Below are 22,743 nucleotides of genomic sequence, written 5' to 3'. Positions count from 1 at the left end.
TCATTAACAACTCTCTGAGGTTGGTAGAGTGAATCGAATGAGCAATGTTATAACCAAAAGGGACGTCATGCCACTTTGTTACAGGTGAGGCCATGGACTATTTGCTGAAAAACACATTTACCGAGGCAAACGGTGCCAGGAAAGGCTTTCCGAAGGTGGCCATGATTATCACAGATGGGAAGTCTCAAGACCCTGTGGAGAACATTGCCAAGAAACTTAAGAACATGGGGGTGGAGATCTTCACCTTGGGTATGTGACTACAGGCTACCTTTCTGTCATCTAACCCTGTTTATGTCTTACTGATACTGCTAATCCCGTCTATACATATATTCTATAGTCACGAGAGTAAATTGACGTATTCATATCACAACGTAAAGGATCCTGAAACCTACAAGTTAATAATGGTATGAAATGGGTTTCACAACATTTTGACCATGTTGTCATTCTTTCCAACTGAAGTTATGACATGGCCTGTTGAAAAATGTATATATTCCATAGTGAATCCAGCTGGTTGTTCTTAAAAGTGGAAAAGAAGGAAAGACCTCTTGCTTCATTTCATATCTTTATAGATCACTTGTTTTATTCAGTATAATAAGAACCTGAGAAACTATGCCGCAATTACATTCGGAATCATTTTCATGTGCCGCCATTGACTTTAACAAGGAGTGTTTGGACTTTATTGGTTTTAACTATGAATGAGTAAACCTTCTGAAACTGTCGGGAGATCAGAATTACAATGGTGATATGGAACATTTTCCCCAGTTTTTATAAGAGACCATATACATTTTACACCACTTTTTTGTTCTTTGTCCAATTTAGGGATCAAAGGAGCAGATGAGGACGAGCTAAAACAAATGGCTTCAACCCCCTACAGGACCCATGTCTATAATATTCTCAACTTTGACCTTATCAAAAATGTGCAGAAAGAGCTCATTACCCATGTGTGCTCGGGGGTGGACGATCAACTCAACTCGCTCGTCAGCGGAGAGGAAGGTAAAATGCAGTTTTACGACTCAAATGTTGGAAGTGGTTTTTGGCGTGGATAAACTTTGAAGAAATGATTAGAGATGAAGGAATTAATGGGGGTGGATCAAAACTTTTCCAGCTAGGGAGAGGAAGATCACTTCCTAACAAATTCCCGTCGTGATTTCTTTGTTGTGATTGTTCATTTACAGTTATTGAACCAGCATCAAACCTCAGAGTCATGGAGATGGCCTCCAAGTCTATGAGGGTGACATGGGACATTTCCTTTGGAGATGTCTCGGGTTACAAGCTCCAGCTGATCCCCATGATGGCCGGCAGCAAGCGCCAGGAGCTGTACGTGGGCGCCAGCCAGACCTCAGTGATGGTTACGGGCCTGTCTCCAGACACAGAGTACCAGATCAGCCTGTTTGCCCTCAAGGGCCTGACCCCCAGTGAGCCCATCATAACCATGGAGAAGACTGAGCCAGTCAAAGTGTCCCTTGGTGAGTATACTCTACAACAATATCTTAAAGTCATACTGTATGTCAGTCATTGTTGTAGTTATTCAGTGTCTGATTTTGTCATGACATGACAGATGTTTTTGTGTCCTCTTCTAGAATGTTCTCTTGGAGTAGACGTGCAAGCTGACGTTGTCATTCTGGTCGACGGCTCGTACAGTATCGGACTGTCCAACTTCGCTAAAGTCAGAGCTTTCCTGGAGGTGCTGGTGAACTCCTTTGACATCGGACAGGACAAGATTCAGATCAGCTTGGTTCAGTACAGCAGGGACGCTCACACTGAGTTCTACCTGAACACCCACCACGACATGAGCGCTGTGGTCAACGCCGTCCGGACGTTCCCCTACCGTGGCGGTTCCACCAACACCGGAAGGGCCATGACCTATGTCAGGGAGAAGATCTTCTTGACCAACCGAGGATCACGGCCAAACGTCCCCCGCGTCACTATCCTCATCACAGACGGGAAGTCGTCCGACTCCTTCAAGGACCCGGCCACCAAGCTGAAGAAAGCAGACGTGGAGATCTTTGCCGTGGGCGTGAAGGACGCTGTGAGGTCTGAACTGGAAGCCATTGCTACCGAGCCTGTGGAGACCCATGTGTACACCGTGGAGGACTTTGACGCCTTTCAGAGGATCTCCAAAGAGCTCACCCAGGCCATCTGCCTGAGGATTGAGCAGGAGCTCCTCAACATCAAGAAGAAAAGTGAGTAGGACCCTCTCTATATCTGCATGATGTAGTTATTTCTGTTAGTCAGTAAACCCATGCCAACTGTACTCAAGTGAAGATAATGGTTAACAATAATAGTAATTAGGTGGGTGCTTACATTTGTCGTATTCCACACATGTACATGTGTGAATTGTAATTTCTTTTTTGGCATATCCCACTCCCCCTGAGACCCCTCGGAGAGTGGGGTCAAAGCCAGCGATCAGCCATTATTGATAGCGATCCTGGAGCAGTTAGGATTATGTGCCTTGCTCAAGTGCACATCGACATATTTTTCACCTAGTTGGCTCTGGGATTTGAACCAGCGACCTTTCGCTTACTGGCCCAACTCTCCAAACCGCTAGGCTACAGTAAGTAAAGGAATTTCTGAGCTAAATAGAATGTCTTGCAAACAAGAAATATGGGGAACATTTGTGTATGCCATATATTCTCAATGGAGATAATGGCCCAGCACCCAGTATTTCCAAAGTCTAAGATGTTAATGGAAGTGTCTTAGATACAGTATGTTTGCAATACAAAAATAAATGCTAGCATTCTTTGAATTACATAGTAAAAGTAAATCCGGGGCACTTAAATTAATATGATATGTTACTTTTCATATGGTATGTATTCATTTGTGGAAGGCCATCATCCATGTGACAAATTACAATTCGTATGATATGTTATGAATTGCAGTTCATACAATATTTTACGAATTGCAATTCATACAATAAGTTATGAATTTTCAAAACGTATGATATGTTACGAATTCCAATTTTTTGCTAGCCTAGGGGTTAGGTTAAAGGTAGGTTAGCTAGCATGCTAAGTAGTTGCAAAGTAGCTCAAATGCTAAAGTTGTTTGTGATGAGATTCGAACAGTGTGTAAAGTGTGAAGCTAACATCTGGCACAGACAGTATCATACAGCGCCATATGGCAGCAAGCAAGGAGCACAGATTTCCGATGTATAACTTACATCCGAAACATTAGTCAGTTTTTACATTTTTGATTTATTGATTTTGAGCAAATAACCATGTTTTGACATACTATACATGAGTAATTTGATGAATTGGATGAATTGTGGCAAAAATATTTTTTTCTACACTTTATTAATCAATGTAGTTTTGATCAACTGCTTCTATTTGGACAATTCTGAGAGAATAACTCTTGAAAATGACTCCACTCTACCTTGGTCTTGTTGGTCCATGACCTGAGAAGTAGAAGAGAAAATCCTAAGAGTGTATACAACATATGCTTGCAATTACATCTGTCACAATACTCTTTTCCAAAGTTATCATCTTCTGTTTAGCAATGTGTTACACACATGTAAAAGCTCTTGCCCTCTCAGGGCAGTAAGATGACTTGCATGTGGAAATATAATACCAAATATTAGTCGCTCTGCATTACATGGCCAGTGTATTGCGTAACTCACACAAGGTTTGGTTACTCATGATATATTCCTTACATAATAATCTATTATGACAACATAAAGAACTGTACACATAGAAAACAATACACTAATGGAATAGAGATGTTTGAGTGTTATTGAGGCTCCATCCCAAATGGCACTTGAGTCCCTATACAGTGCACTACTTTTGACCAGAGCCCTATGGGAGGCTGGGAATAAGGTGCCTTTTGGGACGCATCCTGAGTGTTGTGACCTAACGTGTAGTCATCTACCATCTCCTCCAGGCTTACTCCCACCGAGGTTGTTAACTTTCTCTGAGGTTGCCGCCAGGAGCTTCAGAGCCACTTGGGAGACCGATGCCCTCAATGTCCTGTCCTACCTGATCCAGTTCAGACCTGCTGCTGACGTCAACGGGGACTTTGTGTCCATGTCCTTGCCCGGGGACATGCTCACCACTCTGCTGCCTCACCTCACGCCCCTCACCCACTACGAGGTCAACGTCTTTGCCCAGTACACCGAAGGAGACAGCTTCCCTCTGAATGGATTCGAGACCACACTAGATGGTCAGCACCGTCAGACCAACAGATAAAGAATTTGATGCCAATGCCTTAACTTCTGTTCTAATGTTTGTATAACCTCTAAATTCCTTATGACCTCTAATCCCACCGTCTTTGTTGCAGAACAAGGACCAGTGCGTAACCTGAGGGTTTCAGAGGAAACGACAGACAGTTTCCGGGTGTCGTGGGCGGCAGCGCCAGGGGCGGTGGTACGGTACCGTCTAACCTACGTACCAGTCAGGGGTGACAGCACAAGACTAGAGACAGCCACCGTCGGCGATGAGACCACCATCGTGCTGCCAGAGCTCTTCCCCTTGACAACGTACCGCGTGATGGTGGCTGCAGAGTACCAGTCGGGCACTGGTGCTGAGATGAAGATCGATGGTACCACCAAAGAAGGTGACTAGATCTCTGCTTATGTAACAGGCATCTCTGCACTTGCTTAATAGTATAGCTTTACATCGCAGTCCCTCACTGTGCTCAGACTAGGGCTCCTCTGCCTTGCAACGTCTTAGCCAATTATGTTATAGAAAAGCTATTTGAGACCTTTCATGCTGGGGACTGAGGCTAGGAATCCTACTCCCTTATACCATCCCTCCTGGGGTGTGAACTGAATATGCCTGCCTTTTGTTTCCGACAAAGTGTTCATTTTTTTCAACTTCGTGTTCTACTGAGCTAATTTTCCACCCCAAATTACTGTGTCATTCGATTTTTGGCGGAAAGGCATCACAAAGGGGTTGCAATCTAAGGGGGGATTTTTTTTCGATGCATACCGGAGGTGTGTTTGTGTGTGTGTGTCCAGTAATGCTGTAGTTTACAGCGTCGGAGCCAAAGGAACAAGGGGAAATAAACAAAAATGTACTCTTATTCACCACGGCAGCCACATTCTTCTGAGTGATTATCAGCTCTCAGAGCAGTTAGTGCCCACGGATGTTCCAGCTCCTTTAAATAAGGCAGCTGTTTACTTCCAGAGCCTTTGAAAGGGTAGAACGTATCCCAGCCTGTGCCTCTTTGGCATTCACCACCCAGCTGTTTCAGAGATGGATTTGTGTTTTTACCTCAATCTTCTTCACAATGTTGCCCTTATTGTGCTATCCATTGTGTACCTTTCCAAAAATCTAAAGGTTTCTGTAATTATATGACTTAAGATTTGCATTAATGAAGACTTGTGGTATTTACAATCTGTCTTGTCTAACAACAGACTATAATCAGGCTATACTGGACACCTCAGCTAATTGGTCATATGCCATAGCCTACCCACAACAACTTCAACTTTGATTGGCTCCTCATTGACAGTGTGGCTTTTCCCACCTCTTCACTCCCAGCGCTGGGATCTCCTCGTGACCTACAGGTCTTTGACCAGACCGTGTCCACCATGAGGCTTTCGTGGGCGGCGGCACCGGGCCGCGTCCTCCAGTACCGTATAATTTTCCGCCCGTCGGCGGGTGGCGAGAAGAAGGAGGTGTCGGTGAAGGGAGGGAACACCAACACCCTTCTGAAGGACCTGCAGCCTGGCACAGAGTACGATCTGGCGGTCAGCGCACGCTACTCCTCTGGCCTAGGAGACCCTCTGGAGGGGAAAGGAACCACACTGGAAGGTATAAAGCAGAGAGTTGTTTCATTGGAGTGCAGCTAGAGTGGTGTTTGTGAGACAAGGGCGGATCCCGAAAAACAGTTATTCTCACAAAAACGTATGTAAAGTCTGAACGGTTTGAACTACAAGCTATTATGACCCCACTATGATGAGCTGTGACTTTCACGAACACGCTCTGGTTTGCTATATAATGTTCACAAGCCACACAAAAATCGTTAGAAGGTAAGGGGTTCGTCTACATAGAAGATCATAGGAAATCTGAGGACACAATGTCTATAATACTGTAATAAGCTCACATACACTACCGGTCAAAAGTTTTAGAACACCTACTCATTCAAGGGTTTTTCTTTATTTTTACTGTTTTCTACATTGTAGAATAATAGTGAAGACATCAAAACTATGAAATAACACATATGGAATCATGAAGTAACCAAAAATGTCTTAAGCAAATCAAAATATATTTTATATTTGAGATTCTTCAAATTGCCACCCTTTGCCTTGATGACAGCTTTGCTTACTCTAGGCACTCTCTCAACCAGCTTCACCTGGAATGCTTTGCCAACAGTCTTGAAGAAGTTCCCAAATATGCTGAGCACTTGTTGGCTGCTTTTCCTTCACTCTGCGGTCATACTCATCCCAAACCATCTCAATTTGGTTGAGGTCGGGGGGTTGTGGAGGCCAGGTCATCTGATGCAGCACTCCATCACTTTCCTTCTTGGTAAAATAGCCCTTACACAGCCTAGAGGTATGTTGGGTTATTGTCCTGTTGAAAAACAAATGATAGTCTCACTAAGCCCAAACCAGATGGGATGGCGTATCACTACAGAATGCTGTGGTAGCCATGCTGGTTGAGTGTGCGTTGAATTCTAAATACATCACAGATGGTGTCGCCAGCAAAGCACCCTCACACCATCACACCACCTCCTCCATGCTTTACCGTGGAAAATACACAGGCGGAGATCATCCGTTCACCCACACCGCGTCTCACAAAGACACGGCGGTTGGAACCAAAAATCTCCAATTTGGAATCCAGACCAAAGGACAAATTTCCACCTGTCTAATGTCCATTGCAACTTTTTTGGTTACTTTATGATTGCATATGTGTTATTTCATAGTTTTGATGTCTTCACTATCATTCTACATTGTAGAAAATAGTACAAATCAGGAAAAACCCTTGAATGAGTGGGTGTTCTAAAACGTTTGACCGGTAGTGTAGCTGCTGTCACAAACGCCACATAGCTGGATATTCATTTCCAACTGAGATTTTTTTCCCTCTACTTTTAGTATTCGTATACATTTGTATCATGTTTTTGCTTGGCAGACCTTATTGTTCATTGACATTTGTCAATAAAACTCATGAATGCAACTGTTTATGCCAAATGTTGTGTTCTACTTGTAGCCCTGGTTGTCCTGAAAATAACATGGTATACAACTTCAATGTGAGGCTAAATCTAAGGGCAGAGCAAGCAGATGAATGAAGTAGCGAATTTCAGCTTTTTCACTGTGCGAATCCCTGGGACCAATTGGGTTGGAGGGAGAGGGAGAGTCAGCGAGTCAGCCATCTGGTTTTCCTATAGCTGTTTTAGTCAGCTCAGCTCCATCCCTCTGGAGGCTGGAGATCATGTTGTGTGCTTGTGTTTTGGCTGGCGGTCAAGCTGGTTGCCCCGGATCGCTGCCACAATAACACAGCTACTGTATCACACCCAGTGGTGCTCACCTAGTTCTTTACCTGCCACTGTGGCCCATTTTCAATGGAATGGACTTTGAAGTAGCATCAGAGCTGACATAAAGCAGAACCACTAGGCGATATTAGACTGTTTTGGCAACAGTCACACATGCAATGCAGTAGGAAGGAGCTAAAGAGGAGTCTTAAACTGAGAACATCTCATCCCTTTTGCCTTTTCCACTAAATCCTTCCCTTTTACATTCATAAAAAAAAATGGCAAGAGCTTGACGTTAGCCAGCCTTCCGTCTCCAGGCTTTGCACAATGGTGCATATTTGACTGGACCTTGACTTGGTGTGACTGGGAATGGGCCATGGTCCTTGAACGTGTCTGAGCCTGTCATGGATGCCGGGGCGACTGGGGGAGGCCCCGGGCCCCCTGCTGGCAGACTTTCTTCTCTCCTGAGGGACATGGAGGAGTCGCAGAGTCTCTGAGTTAGTTAGTTTGCTGACACAGCATCTGGGACTCTCTCTGCTTTCGCTCACGCCGCCAAGCCGCCACACACTGATCACTTTGTGCTGGGCTCCACTGGAAGGCTAGGAACTCAACCACTGGGAAGAACCTATGGTATGGTTAAATTCCCAACTGAAAACAGGGGAATTACTGGATTTGGTGTGTTGCAATTTCTCCCACTGTAACAATGTTGTGTGAATTCCTAAAACAAAACTGAACCGTAGTGATATATTGTAGAAGGCACGTACTTTAATGATGAATATGTACAGTATCTAGCTGCAAGTCCTTATAAACAGAGCAAACTCCAATAATGTTGGCCCCAGTGAGGTAGTGGGGATTTGGAGTAAATTTGACCCGGGGAGTCCATGTTGTGATTATTTGTCAGGCCCTATGCCTGGACACACTTAAGGGGTAGTGGACCCTCGCCCGGCTCCGGCCTGCGTCCCAAATGGCACCCTTGTGCACTGTATAGGAAGTAGGGTGCCATTTTGGCCGTACCCTAGGCCTGCCTGTGGGGGTGACCGTTTCAGTGGAGCGTCCAGTTTGACCCGCAACACACTCCAGCACAGCTCCAGTCCCTATTGGGGGAAAAGGAGGACTTCTGACTTGGAGTTCACATTCCTTTTCATTCCTTTTTAAATCGACGGAGCACACTGTATGTTTTCCCCCTACTAATTTAATATTTCGATGTGGTAGGAGGAGGACAGAATAATTGTAAGAAAACAAATGAAAAAGGAAAAGTGGTGAGATAATGAATGTTAAAGACAGAGGCGGCGCATGGAAAGTGTTACCTGGGAAAATACTTCAAAGCTGTGCAAACGCTGGCCGCCTCCATACTGAGCACTCCCCATCCACTTTCATCAGGGAGTGGTGATGACGAGGAGCCCAGACTGCCGGGAATCAAAAAGAACCAAAGCGAGGCATGGAAATTGAATCAACAACGAGCATAAAGGAGGTTGCAGGCCTAGTCAAGAGGTGGTTTACTCTTACTGGGACTCAGGCTCTGTAGCTATATACTGTAGTTGTCTTCCTTTAGGATAGATAGCACCTTAGAATCCACCCTCGCAATGAGCAGAACGTTTTCTCCCTCCCGTATCTGGCATTTGTCAGAGTTTATAAAGGATTCAAGCTGCTGTTGACTGATCCTCAGGGATGCTGTGAAGACAAACATGTAGTGGGCAGACTGCACTTCAGGACCTGCACTCTCCCTTCTATTGGACCAGGGTCTAAAGAATATGAAAGCAAGGTTCAAACCTCAAACATTAAAGCTCCAGCTTGTTTTGACTGTGGTAGTGAACTTTTAGGCTCTTTTGGTTTAATATCAGTGCTGGATACAAATGCACAGCAGATTTCTCCGATGGTTAGAGTTTTGTCTTGAGTCTTGAGGAGATTGCAACGTGCTTGATATGTCAAGGCTATTTAGAATGTCAACGGCCTGAACAAAATCAATGCCGCCTGGTGTTGGAAGGCTACAGTGAGTGCAGATAAAATAGAACAGAACAATAGTGTATATATTTTGTTACGTTTCAACAATTGACTCATTTGATTGGCTTAACATTGTTATTCAGTGTTATGCAGGCAGCCGTAAAATCACATGGTTGTTTATTCAGAAAATATTCCAAGCCAAAATAGTGGATTGTTTTTTTTTGAGAGAAATGGTAAGTGTAGTGTTTAAAAGATGGTTTTGTGTGGTTTTGTTCAGTTTTGCCTTATAATAGGGTTGAGTGGGTTTCAGGCCGGGCCGCCAAGCGCCAGATTCCCTGCGAGAGCCGCCTGTGGCTTGATATTTAGAAAACCTCCAGACTCCCTCCCAGACATTGAAAGTGAGAGCCAATGGCAGTGGCTGCTGCTGTGCCTCTGTGGTGGAGACGGAGAGCCTGCCCATGTGGACTGAGGCAGTACATGTCCAGTAAAATGAAGGAAATTAGATTTTAGCCGGGACTGGAATGGGTTGCTTCAGATGATATTATGTTTGATAGATTCTTTTTGGCGTGGCAGTTGGAAAGACTTTTCCTGAAATCAGACGCAGCTTACTTGTTGATCTATAAAATTTAACACATGCTTAAAGTTAACATCTATCCCTGTACAATTCTTTGTCAGGAAAAAAAACCCAAATCTTTCTTTCCCCCCTGAGGTATAACAGTACTTCCATATGTTTGTTTTTCAATATGAAAGAGGACACATGTTCACATGTTGATTTGATGGGGAACCGGACGTTTGTGTTTATCGGTTAGCTTGTTTGGCTTCAGTGGTAAGATGAGAAAACGGACAAAGGGTAATGGTTTAAGTCAGAATCTGCGCGATGTGCTCGCGTTGTTAGATTGGTCACGTGTCTTACCAGTAAATATCCACCAGTAGTCCTGCTCTGGGCTATCCTAAAACGATTAATAGATTCTGTCTCGGATCCACCACACTATGAACCGAACACAGGTTTTGATGATTCATGAAAATGTCATCTTGTATCCGGAGAGTAATACTGGCTGTGGTCCACTATAATCGGTTGACTGTGCAGTGCACTATCAATTACAATCCCAATATGTCCATTGGCAGAAAGTGAAGTGTTGTATGTCTAATGGCTACTCTCTGTTACATTGTAGTTACATTGTTTAGTTAGATCACTCGACCAGACATGTTTCATTATTATCAAAAACAGACAGAGTTTGTACTGCTATGCAATGTTTTACCTCTATTCAACTCATGACCAATGTGGTGAGTTTGTTTTGCATCGCTCGGTTCCCAGGGTCGGTGAGCTATCGCCCTTAGGAGCAAACTCCGCCCGGCAGTGGCACAGAGTGATGCAAAACAAATGCGCCCAATGTAACATATACAATGGCGATGAAGATTGTCACCGCCATTCACAAACCCCAGTCATGTCTTTAGTCCCTATAGACTGCTGGCTCTGTGCAGCATAAGCTCCATGTGTATTTTTGCAGTAACATGAAGCCATATGCACATGAAATTAGTTTTGGTCTTGTTTAATGAAACAAATCTATATGTGAAGGCAAACCGGCTTCCCTTGTCTGCTTTATCAGTTAGGAACAGTGGTGAGAACCCACAACATGACCATGCTCTCGCATAGACCCATAGCTCCTGTCAGTGTCCTCCCTCCCTCCCTCACTCTCTCCATCCATCCAGTATATGAAGCAGATGTGCACTGTTGACCTTTAGTTTATTGGGAGTCTCCTATAAGTCAGCCCATATGTCACAGGTCCAGTCGGAGTGCGAGGCATGTTTGTCATCCGAGGTAGATATGTGGTATCTCTGCTGCTCTTTTGTCTTTATTGATGTGACTAGCTGTTTAACTATGCTGTCCTCTGGACACTGGTTTCAATGCTTTCCATTTTGAGTAGTGCCATTGGCCAGATGCAGTCAGTCAAAATGGATGCTTAGATACAGCTGGGCTGCGGGGATTTGTCAAAGGCACTGAATGTCTATGTTGTTTGCAAAAGTGCATATTGTTTACGGTTCTAAGCACCCTTTTTACTTGTTTATGCAAGATGATTTAGAGTTGAGCATTTCCTCTTCCTTTCCTGAGAAGTGCATAAGGGCCTATCCGGATAGTGTGGTGGAACGTTCATTGGCTCTCATTAACCAACCATTGTATCACGTATCCTCTCCCAAATCCTCACCCAGAAATCTGATCTTTTTTTCCCCTTTGTGTTTGTTTCAGAACTGGGCTCCCCCAAGGACCTTGTCACCAGCGACGTAACGGACACCAGCTTTGCTGCGTCTTGGACGGCTGCCCCTGGAAACGTGAAGATGTACAGGATCCGCTGGAAGTCGTTGTACAGTGACGAGTCAGGGGAGAAGACGGTCCCTGGAGATGTCACCAACACTGTCCTGGATGGTCTGACACCTGAGACCCTCTACCAGGTGTCTGTCGTGGCATCCTACGGCAGAGGAGACGGGGACCCACTGACTGGACAGGAGACCACCGATGGTAAGACTTATTACACATCACCCTCCGTTCATTCTGTCTGTGGCCAGGGAAGGCTCTCAGTGTTGGACGTCAGAGGTGGACACAATGGCAGCATCCCAAACTGCAACCTATTCCCCATATAGTGGAACACTTTTGACCAAGGCCCATATGGTCCTGGTCAAAAGTAGTGCACTAAGTAAGGAATAGGGTGTCATTTGGGACACAATCAATGTCTCATCACTGCTAGGGATTACCAAAGTAATGAGTCACTGAAGTGGTGCTAGTTGTGGCAGTTTGGATGTATCCATGAAGCATTTTGTAGATCTGTCGAACGGTTTGAAACTCTCCTTGGGCCATCACATATATTTTCATACAATAGCACCATGCCAGTGCCAAGATTGAGATTTTTTTTTAAACAAATTGATAAAATATGAAAATATTCCATTCCAGTGCTCATCATCCTCACTCTCTGGAACTCTTTTGTCTTGGTGTCGGGTATTTTGGAAAAAGGTCATTTCTAAGACTCCCTTTTAAGCTGTGGTTTGCAGTGGAAAGCAGAGGTGGTGACAGTTATTATGCATTATGTGTTCTAGAATCTAAGATAACCTCACTTTTGTGGAGGGGATTTTTAACATTTTAATTATGCATTTGTTGGCACATGGTCGTATACTGCTGTTAGGGTGCGTGGGAGCAGTATTTAGACACACTATCAAATCCAACACACATCACTCTATCCTACACATGGGAAATCACATTGATGGAAATGTCCTCAAACACTTGAGGAACCAGTGAGATGGTTTGATTAGACATTTGTAGATATGGAACGTAATTTAGTTTATTGACTCTGGCAGGCCAAGTCAAGCATATTTTGAACAGTAAATAACCTTGAGACATTCTCAGGGGACCTCACCTTTCATATCCGTGCTTACCTCATTACGTTCGCACAGCGGAACCAATGGATCTCCGGTAACAGGGTTACAGGTTCATTCAGGTCAATCAACACATTGAGAAGTTGGAGGTCATGTGTTTTTCCGCCAATAACAATCCTCCTAGTGAACAAATGAAGACTAGTGCACTAGGTTGTTCTAGTCTGACTTTTTTTCCTGGGATAATTAACTGTTTGGAAGGATTGCCTTTGGTTTGACTATTCTTGTGTGCCGAAATGGTGGAACAAATGCACCTTATTACATGGTCTATGGAGCTTAGCTTCATTCACAATAGGGGAAAGGCAAAGTTAAAGGTCCAATGCAGCTGTTTTTTTTTAATCAAAATATCAATTCATTTCTGGGTAACACTTAAGTACTTTACTGTGATTGTTTTCAATTAAAATGGCAAAAAAAGAAACAAAAATAGCTTCTTAGCGAAGAGCAATTTCTCATGACAGAATTTTGCTAGGACTGTCTGGTCGCGGTCTGAGTGAAGGGTCCTAATTGCATTAGCCTAATGGGAGGGATATGTTACCTGAAAACTAGCTGTTATTGGCAGAGGTTTGAAACTCTGTCTATTATTGGTCTATTGACTTATACCGCCTGGTGATGTCACCAGGCAGGCCAAAACTCCATCCCACCAAAATAGGCTGAAATGTCTGGCGGCCTTTTCAAACAGCTCTTACACTAAAAGGGCATTATCAGAATTTAAAAAATGTCACATTATTATTCCAACCTCATAGTGTGCAAATATACAGTTGAAGTCGGAAGTTTACATACACCTTAGCCAAATACATTTTTATGTGGATATTTTGAAGCAACATCTCAAGACACCAGTCAGGAAGCGAAAGCTTGGTCGCAAATGGGTCTTCCAAATAGACAATGACCCCAAGCATACTTCCAAAGTTGTGGCAAAGTTTAAAGGCACAGTCAACTTAGTATATGTAAACTTCTGACCCACGGGAATTGTGATACAGTGAATTATAAGTGAAATAATCTGTCTGTAAACCATTGTTGTAAAAATGACTTGGTTCATGCACAAAGTAGATGTCCTGACCGACTAGCCAAAACTATAGTTTGTTAAACTTCTTAGGGCTGCAATCCCGTTAACGGGATGATATGACAACAGCCAGTGAAAGTGCAGGGCGCCAAATTCAAAACCACATCCTGTTTGGATTTCTTCTCAGGTTTTTGCCTGCCATATGAGTTCTGTTATACTCACAGACATCATTCAAACAGTTTTAGAAACCTCAGAGTGTTTCTATACTAATAATAATATGCATACATTAGCAACTGAGACTGAGGAGACTGAGGAGCAGGCCGTTTACTCTGGGCACCTTTCATCCAAGCTACTCAATACTGCCCCTGCAGCCATAAGAAATTAACAAGACATTTGTGGTGTGGTTGAAAAACGAGTTTTAATGACTCCAACCTAATTGTATGTAAACTTCCGATTTCAACTGTATCTAAAACACAGAAAAATCTAGTTTTTGACTTCACTGGGCCTTTAAGATAAACAGATTTAGATCATTTTTCTCAACATCCTCGCTACGAATCGAACATTCTCCTCCTCTCTGTCCTCAGTGTCTGCTGCTGCGAAGGCTCTGACTGTGTCCGATGAGACCGAGCGAAGCATGAAGATAACGTGGATGGCGGCACCGGGGAAAGTCATCAACTACCGAGTGACATACGTACCCACCGATGGCGGCAAAGAGATGTTCGCCAAGGTTCCTGGAACCTCCACCTCCACTGTGCTGAAGCGACTGACGCCCATGACCACTTATGACATCACGGTGCACCCCATCTACAAGCGGGGAGAAGGAAAAGCAAGGCAAGGAGTAGGAACGACACGTACGTTGGTCCATAATTCAACCCCATGAGATGAGAGACAGTAGGGTGCAGTGGGAAACACTGTGGGAGTGGGGCAGGTATCTTTCACTAAGGACACCTCAGAGACTTGGTTAATACACACATATATTTAACACAAAGTTAAATAAAGGTATAAAATAATATATATATGAGAGAGAGAGAGAGAGAGAGAGAGAGAGAGAGAGAGAGAGAGACAGAGACAGAGAGAGAGAGAGAGAGAGAGAGAGACAGAGAGAGAGAGAGAGAGAGAGAGAGAGAGAGAGAGAGAGAGAGAGAGATGGAATGACATTGGGTTCTTAGATGCCGGAATGGCACCATATTCCCTTTGTAGTGCACTACTGTTGATGTGCATATGGTTCTGGTCAAAAGTAGTACGCTCTATAGGGCATAGGATGCCATTTGGGACCCATGCTGGGACTCAAGACTTGTATTATGGACTAATGAGAAACTGACTGGAATGTGGGTTGGCTGATCTCATTGAAAAATGGCTAGCTTTGCCAAAGATGAAGTTACGATCTTTCTTCATGAGTTTGAACTGATATGTTTGCTCTGTTTGTCCCCTTGTAGTGTCACCTTACAAAGCTCCCAGAAACCTGAAGACCTCGGACCCTGGCAAGACCAGCTTCAGAGTCTCCTGGGACGCAGCCCCTGGAGATGTGCGTGGCTACAAGGTCACATTCCACCCCAGTGGCAATGATATCGACCTGGGAGAGCTGCTGGTTGGGCCCTATGACAACACTGTGGTATTAGAGGAGCTCAGGTGAGAGACAGGAAGTTATAACCCCAGACAGGAAGTCTTCTGCCTTGTGACATTTTCTGCGTCCCAAATAGCACCCTATTCCATATAGTGCACTACTATTGACTATAGTCATTTGAATCTCATCTCTCCATCTCATCAGGGCCGGAACCAAGTACTCTGTAGCAGTGTTTGGAATGTTTGATGGAGGCCATTCTGCTGCACTGGCTGGAGAGGAGAAGACTACCCTCTCCGATGCACCCGAAGTCCCATTGGAACCTTGGAACGGTAAAACCTTACAATACCATAACGTAACCGACTACAGACAAACAGACATTTGTTGCATCCTGAAGGGCACCTAATTTCCTAGCTTTGACCAGAGCAGTGCACTATATAGGGAATAGGGCGCCGTATTGGAGGCTGTCACAGAACAACCACTCAGATAGACACACAGACCAAACCACAGACACACAGTGTCCCAGCCACAGCCCATCTCTGTTCCCATCCGTTAGTAGAGCACAGGACCGGCTTTCCCACTGCAAGTTAGAGTATGACGCTAATCATCCCATTACAGGGAATTATGTGTCTGTCTAAACTAATCCACATCACAAACTCATTGGAATAAAGCACCACATCACACTGCCATCAATTCTAATCACTTATAGCTGTTTGGCTTCAATGGCCTATTTTCTGCCTCATATCATGTTAAAGGCACTTTCAAAAATCCCTGGAGCGTTTGGTACCCTGATCACGCTTTAAAGCATGTGCTTTGTGCGAAACGCAATCGAACACTGGCTGAAACGAATTCTGGACCTGCGTGAGTAGCGGGTCCAAGATCCAGGACCAGAGTACCAGGTACTGTGACGCGACAGCGCGAGTCGGGTGAAACTTTTTGGCCCGTTATAAACAAGCTAGCTCGCTAACGTCATGGAGAATGTGCGTCTTGCTAATCGCACGAGAAACAATTATTTTTCTGGTCTCGTGAAAGCAAAACATATTCTGTAGAATTCTCACAAACGCTCCAGGAAACTGAACCAGGGTACCAAATTTCATATGGTGCATATGATACTTATCACAGCATGGTGATAAGCAAGACATTATGCTATTTGTGGGATGAATTAATTATGGGTGATATGTCTTGACCTCCTTTTTCTTGCAGTGCCACTGTGTGATGACTTGCACTCCCCCACAACTCCAAACGTTCAGCATGCCAAACATGTTGTGTATCTTTTGCCACAAACAAATATTTCTCATCACTGTGCCCATTTGACCCAGCAGCCATATTGTTTCTTCCTTAATCCTTCCTGACATGCAAAAGTTAATATTTCTCATTTTTACTTCGCATAAAAAAAAAAAAAGTTATGGAAAAAAAAACGTTCCTGCTTTTAATTAGAGATGTTTTACAACCAGGAGAGTATGCAGTGCACCCGAGCTGCCGCGGAGCAAAGCTCTATGCGGCTAGGAAAATGTTTCTCATAAAAGACCCTAAGAGAGCTGCTGACCTTGGCCCGAAATTCCTCTCAGTAACGGGGAGCAGACACACTGACACACAGTGACACACTGCCCACCGCACCGATCAGAGCAGAGCTAGGGACGTTCCAGTCCACCATGACCAGACTTAAGTCGTTAAGACTCCTCTACAGTGTCTTACTGTCTCAGTTGATGACAGGTGGTTTTGTTGGGGAATGTCTCATAGACTTACATTGAGCTTACAAGCGTTTTGTTTACCCGCGTTGTGTAACTCAAACAAACTGCTTCCATATATAACCAGATACACATTTTACGAGGGGCTATCCCCCACACATCGTCAAGCACCTGTTTCTCCATGTTGCAGTAAAGAAAGTGGGTAAATGTTTGTTTTCTCCTCTAACCTGTTTTCAATTGCAGATACAGTGGGCAGATTGCATAGCTCCGTGTCTGAACGACTCTGGGTCCTTTTGCTCGGCTGCAGGACGAGCGAGCAACCACCCTTTCACCCCCACAGGTGTCGAGGAGCGAGCACAGCAGGAATGTGCAATAACTCGGGGAGAGGAGTCTCTCGTATATCGTTTGTGAGCTGGTTGCTCTTGTTGTTCAGAGGCAGGGGACAAACCCAACGACAGAAACCCCACAAGCATCCCGAAGAGCCACAAAAAGCTTTTTGGATATACACAGAAAAAAAAGAAGATGGACCCTCAGGGGAAAGAAAATAGTTGATCCCCCCCCCGCAAGATAAAAATACTGCTGCAAAACATGTTGAAGCAATAGATAGTATATTGTAGAAACATTATTGTATAGTACGTATAGTTTTTTAGTATAGTTATTGTGAAATTTGTAATGCTTTTCTGCCTCCTGCTTGTTGATGTCTGTATTTGGTGTGTGTATTTTGCCTGTGCATGTCTGTCTGAAACAGATTTTTTTTATTATTCTATTGTTCTTTGGCACCCCTCTCCTCGTCCCTTCCTACACACATCCTCTCTACTGTCACACTACATGGACTGTACTAAGTGGTCACATCCGAGGGGTGTCCATGGTATCAGGCCTCCCTTTCACGGCCCTCTCCTCCACCCCTTACAGAAACCAAGTGTAAGAGCCAGGCCAAGGCTGACATCATCCTGCTGGTCGATGGCTCATGGAGTATTGGCCGTCTGAACTTCAAAACCATCCGCGCCTTCATCGCTCGCATCGTTGGTGTCTTTGACATCAACCCTGATAGAGTCATGATCGGTAATCTTTCTTTTGATCAAATCCCATTAGCAATGTGTACGATGGCATAGGTTCATCACCCAACTCGATTGAGTTTGATCTGGTGTTGATGCCATAATTGAAAATCAATGTTATATTCTGAACAATCACTTTGATTGGAGGTAGGTATAGTCTCATGCTGTGTTGTGTGTGTCTCCAGGTATGGTTCAGTACAGTGGAGACCCCAAGACTGAGTGGCATCTGAATGCCCACCCAACCCGTGACGGGCTTCTCAAAGCTGTGGCTGACCTGCCCTACAAAGGGGGAAACACCATGACAGGTGACGTGTCATCAAATGAAGGGATAACTCCGAGCTGTCATCTGTTTTAAGCTAACTTAACTTACTTTAACTTAAAATAACTTCACTTAACTTAATCATGATAAAAGTCCAAGCAGATGTTTTTATCTCAATATCAAATAATTTCAGGCTAACAATTAAGTACCCAGTGTGATTGTTTTAAAAGAAAATGATAAAAAAAAAAAATTAAATGCTTCTTAGCAAAGAGCAATTTCTCAACCAATCATTTTTCTAGGACTGTCTGAGAGTGGTCTGAGTGGGGAGGGGAAAACTGAAAACTAACTGTTATTGGCAGATAGGTTTGGAACTCTCTTTCTTATTGGTCTATTAACTAATTTACCGCTTGATGATGTCACCAGGAAGGCCAAAACTCCATCCCACCAAAACAGTCTTTTCAAACAGCTCTTACACTAAAATGGCATTATCATAATTTTCACAATTTCACAGTATTATTCCAACTTGTGGAAATGATATAAAATAATATACTGCACTGGGCCTCTAAACAATCTCTCGAATGTCTCTCTGTAGGTATGGCCTTGAACTATATCCTCACAAACAACTTCAAGACCAACGTGGGACTGCGTAAGGACTCGCGCAAGATCGGTGTGCTCATTACTGACGGCAAGTCGCAGGACGAGATCATCACCAACTCCCAGGTGCTGAGGGATGAGAACATCGAGCTCTACGCCATCGGTGAGTGACCCTCCTAGTGTAGAACTCAAAATCTGTCATGGTTCAGCTAATCATCAGGTCGTGACCATGTCAAGTGAAAACAGACATTTTACAATGAGAAGGTTTTCAACGCTTGGACTGTATGAAACAGACGGATGAAAAGACAGAGTCTTTTTGTCCAGACTCCACATAAGTAAATATTGTGGTGTTGTGTGACTTTTAGGTGTGAAGAACGCTGACGAGAATGAGTTGAGATCCATTGCCTCAGACCCAGATGAGATTCACATGTACAATGTGAATGATTTCTCCTTCCTGCTAGACATAGTGGATGAGCTCACCATCAACCTCTGTAACAGTGTGAAGGGTCCAGGTACTGTAAGGCCATCTTTCTCTCTCTCTCTAATTCTCTCTCTTTCTCACTCTCGCTCTCGCTCTCTCTCTCTCTCTCTCTCTCTCTCTGATTATCTAACTCTTTCCCAATCACCGAGAGAAACATGGATTTGTGAAGCAATGCTCAACTTAAAGCTTTGCTATTGTAAAATGATTCTCCCGAGTCAAGCTGTGTATTGTACTTGGTACAGCGGTTAGGGGTCTTTCTAATCTAAGATGCCAAAAGCAGCACAGATGGCAGAGAGCAGGCATTAGAAAGTAATTTAATCTGTCACCCAGAACAAGCTGTACTGATCTCTCCCATCGGTTGCATAAATGGATTAGCATCGAAGGCAGAGAATAGCAATAAGAGCAGCGTGATTGATGAGACGAGCCAATGAAAAGACAGATTGAACGCCAACACTTGGATTTTGTCTCGAAGGTTGCCTCACACACTTGATAAATTGAGTTTCTTCACTTATGTTACATAAGGTCCACCCATTTGATGGAAACGTTTGATTTTTGGACACACTCCTGTCCTTAAATCAAATTTAGGAGGAAACACAATGGTGATTTACTACACGGGGAGGTGAAACTATTTCCTCAAGAAGACTTTGGTCTGATTTATAGAAACAGCTCCAACAGCCCTGTGTCAACGAGGCTAAGGTGTTCGGGACAGATTTGTGAGAGTGTTCAGGTCGTGAAATATTTGACGTGTTTGCGCACATTCTCGCCGCTTCTCGTGCAGGGGGTCTAGACCCGCCCACTAACCTGATAACCTCCGAGGTAACCCACCACTCATTCCGTGCTACCTGGACCGGTCCTGAAGGTCCTGTGGAAAAGTTCCGCGTCGACTACATGCCCGTGGTGGGAGGAATCACCGAACAGGTAAGCCTATAGCCTACAGTACTGTACCTCACTTACTTCACCTCTCCCAGTTCAGCACATCTCTCCACGTTTACTGCATTTGAACTGAAGAGCGTCAGCTCTCACACCTGGTTTAGATACAGTACACCCAAAATCGAATCCAATCCAAGTTTATTGGTCGCATGCACAGGTTAGCAGATGTAGCGAGTGCAGCGAAATGCTTATGTTACTAGTGCTAACAATGCAGTAAAATGCCAAACAGTACACAATAATAATAATAATAATACTACAAATTGAATGAATAAATGTCGTAACGAATCCAATTAATATCCAAATAGCACTGTAGCAGTAATCCAAATGCAATCTGTATGTAAATACACCGGCTGAATTTACACTATATACTAAGACTGTTATGTACAGCATTAGATACTGTATATTAGAGTGATCTATGAAAAGAATCCAGTGTATAAACAATTGAACTAAAATGCAATGTACAGTAGTAGAACTAATAGAATGAGCTATGCTGAGAATGCAGTATATGTAAGAGGGTACTGGTGGCAGAGAGGTCAGACGCAGGAGAGAGAACTGTGTTTCCAACGCCGCAGTTTATTAAACAAAAACTCACCGGGAAACATAACAAATATAACTGACTTCAACCGCCGAACGCCGCCCCGAACAAGGAGAGAGACCAACTTCGGCGGAGGCCGGGACAGTATATAAATACGCAGTAAAAAACCCCACGTTAAGGGTGGCAGGGTAGCCTAGTGGTTAGAGCGTTGGACTAGTAACCGGAAGGTTGCAAGTTCAAATCCCCGAGCTGACAAGGTACAAACAAATCTGTCGTTCTGCTCCTGAACAGGCACTAGGCCGTCAATGAAAATAAGAATTTGTTCTTAACTGACTTGCCTAGTTAAATGTAAAATAAAAATTAAAAAAATTGATAGAATTGCAGGAAATTAGCTTCACATGTTCTACTGCCTGAGCTCCTGCTGCTCCTATAAAATAATATTGAACTCCTCCACCTAAATATAAACAGTACCAAACATGAGTACCGGCACCTATTTCAGTCCAAGTCGAGCACTGTATGTATGTGAATGGTGTGTATAGACAGTATGTGAATAGAAAAGGGGTGTACAGCAGTAGTTATATAGGATGAGCCATGACTAGAATACAGTATATACATATGAAGTGAAGTGAGAATGCTATATAGGAGTAAATATCATACCCCCCCCCCCAAAAAAAAAATATTCTAACCTCCCCTTTTATTGGTCATGGTGAGAAGTTAGCATGTCTTGGTTGATATGAGGGGCGGCAGGGTAGCCTAGTGGTTAGAGCGTTGGACTAGTAACCGGAAGGTTGCGACCCCCGAGCTGTCAAGGTACAAATCTGTCGTTCTGCCCCTGAACAGGCAGTTAACCCACTGTTCCCAGGCCGTCATTGAAAATAAGAATTTGTTCTTAACTGACTTGCCTGGTTAAATAAAGGTAAAATAAAAAAAATAAAAATGAGTCTTTGTGCCTCTGTAACGTTCTCACTCACCATTATTCACAATTCATTCATCATTATCCATGATCATGGTAGCATCCACGTTAATGTAGAAGTATTCAGAAACATATTATATTGTTATTTACAATACAAGTTTCTCCAAAATGACACAATTCATTGTTTACCATACATTTTTATTTGGGCACAACATAATGTGGAACATAACCAAAACAAACTGCAAATCCATCCAACAAATTTGCAGAGTCACAAGCTGGATGTAGTCATTGCGCGCTAGGAATATGGGAACAAATGCTAAACCTTTGACTATTTGACTACACATGTAAGTACATTTGTCCAAATACTTATTAGCCCATGAAATGGAGGGACTAGATACATAAAGTGCTTTAATTTCTAAACATTAAAACAGACATGTTTGAAAATACCCTCAAATTAAAGGTGACTTTCTGTACTGTCGCCTAATATGAAACATTTGATTGAAATTCAAAATGCTGGAGTATAGAGCCAAATTAAATGTGTTGCTTCACTGTCCAAATAAATATGCAGACGAGTGTGTAACAGAGAATTGGCTGTATTATTCCTTTTGTTCTGAATTCCTCTCTCAGACCTCTATGGTTCATCTTGCCAGAGGTGATCAGGGTCACTTTGGCAACGGCCTCATTTCACTCTGTTTATCCAGGAGTTTCTGAAGGAGGAACTGCCTTCTATGCTGCCTAACGGGAGATGTCATGGTTATCAAGTGTTATCCACAGTGAATTGTTTGCTTAAATCCACCTAATTGTCATCATCGATCCGTTTCATCATGTTGATCAGATTAATTTGGCTCTCTTCTCACCCTTGAGAAGTGGACAACAGTGGCTGAGGCAGATCTGCATTCAGTTTCACATTTATGTGAAGGAATGGATCTATTCCATGCTTCGCTTTCATTGGCCCTCGTCAGGGT

At 43.7% G+C, this 22,743-nt stretch overlaps 1 protein-coding gene across 10 annotated transcripts in view; it reads left to right on the top strand.

Annotated features, from left to right (window-relative positions):
- Positions 1-22,743, top strand: part of LOC110522086 (collagen alpha-1(XII) chain) — a 90,141-nt gene that overhangs the window by 10,821 nt on the left and 56,577 nt on the right. For 7 of the 10 annotated variants that reach the window (XM_090232430.1, XM_036975632.2, XM_090232429.1 and 4 more), the window contains exons 7-22: positions 85-249; positions 820-993; positions 1,176-1,466; positions 1,581-2,183; positions 3,874-4,152; positions 4,270-4,545; positions 5,472-5,744; positions 11,588-11,857; positions 14,347-14,613; positions 15,199-15,391; positions 15,531-15,655; positions 17,924-18,073; positions 18,252-18,371; positions 18,918-19,082; positions 19,285-19,431; positions 20,179-20,318. In XM_090232430.1, the coding sequence (XP_090088556.1) occupies positions 85-249; positions 820-993; positions 1,176-1,466; positions 1,581-2,183; positions 3,874-4,152; positions 4,270-4,545; positions 5,472-5,744; positions 11,588-11,857; positions 14,347-14,613; positions 15,199-15,391; positions 15,531-15,655; positions 17,924-18,073; positions 18,252-18,371; positions 18,918-19,082; positions 19,285-19,431; positions 20,179-20,318 (3,638 nt within the window). The remainder of the gene's footprint in view (positions 1-84; positions 250-819; positions 994-1,175; positions 1,467-1,580; positions 2,184-3,873; positions 4,153-4,269; positions 4,546-5,471; positions 5,745-11,587; positions 11,858-14,346; positions 14,614-15,198; positions 15,392-15,530; positions 15,656-17,923; positions 18,074-18,251; positions 18,372-18,917; positions 19,083-19,284; positions 19,432-20,178; positions 20,319-22,743) is intronic. The other 3 variants (XM_090232433.1, XM_090232432.1, XM_090232431.1) reach the window with 1 other exon arrangement.

The sequence above is a fragment of the Oncorhynchus mykiss genome, chromosome 4 (genome assembly GCF_057628025.1).
Source record: "Oncorhynchus mykiss isolate SJ-2025 chromosome 4, ASM5762802v1, whole genome shotgun sequence".
Taxonomy (NCBI): Eukaryota; Metazoa; Chordata; class Actinopteri; order Salmoniformes; family Salmonidae; genus Oncorhynchus; species Oncorhynchus mykiss.
This window is presented reverse-complemented; position numbering and strand designations above follow the sequence as displayed.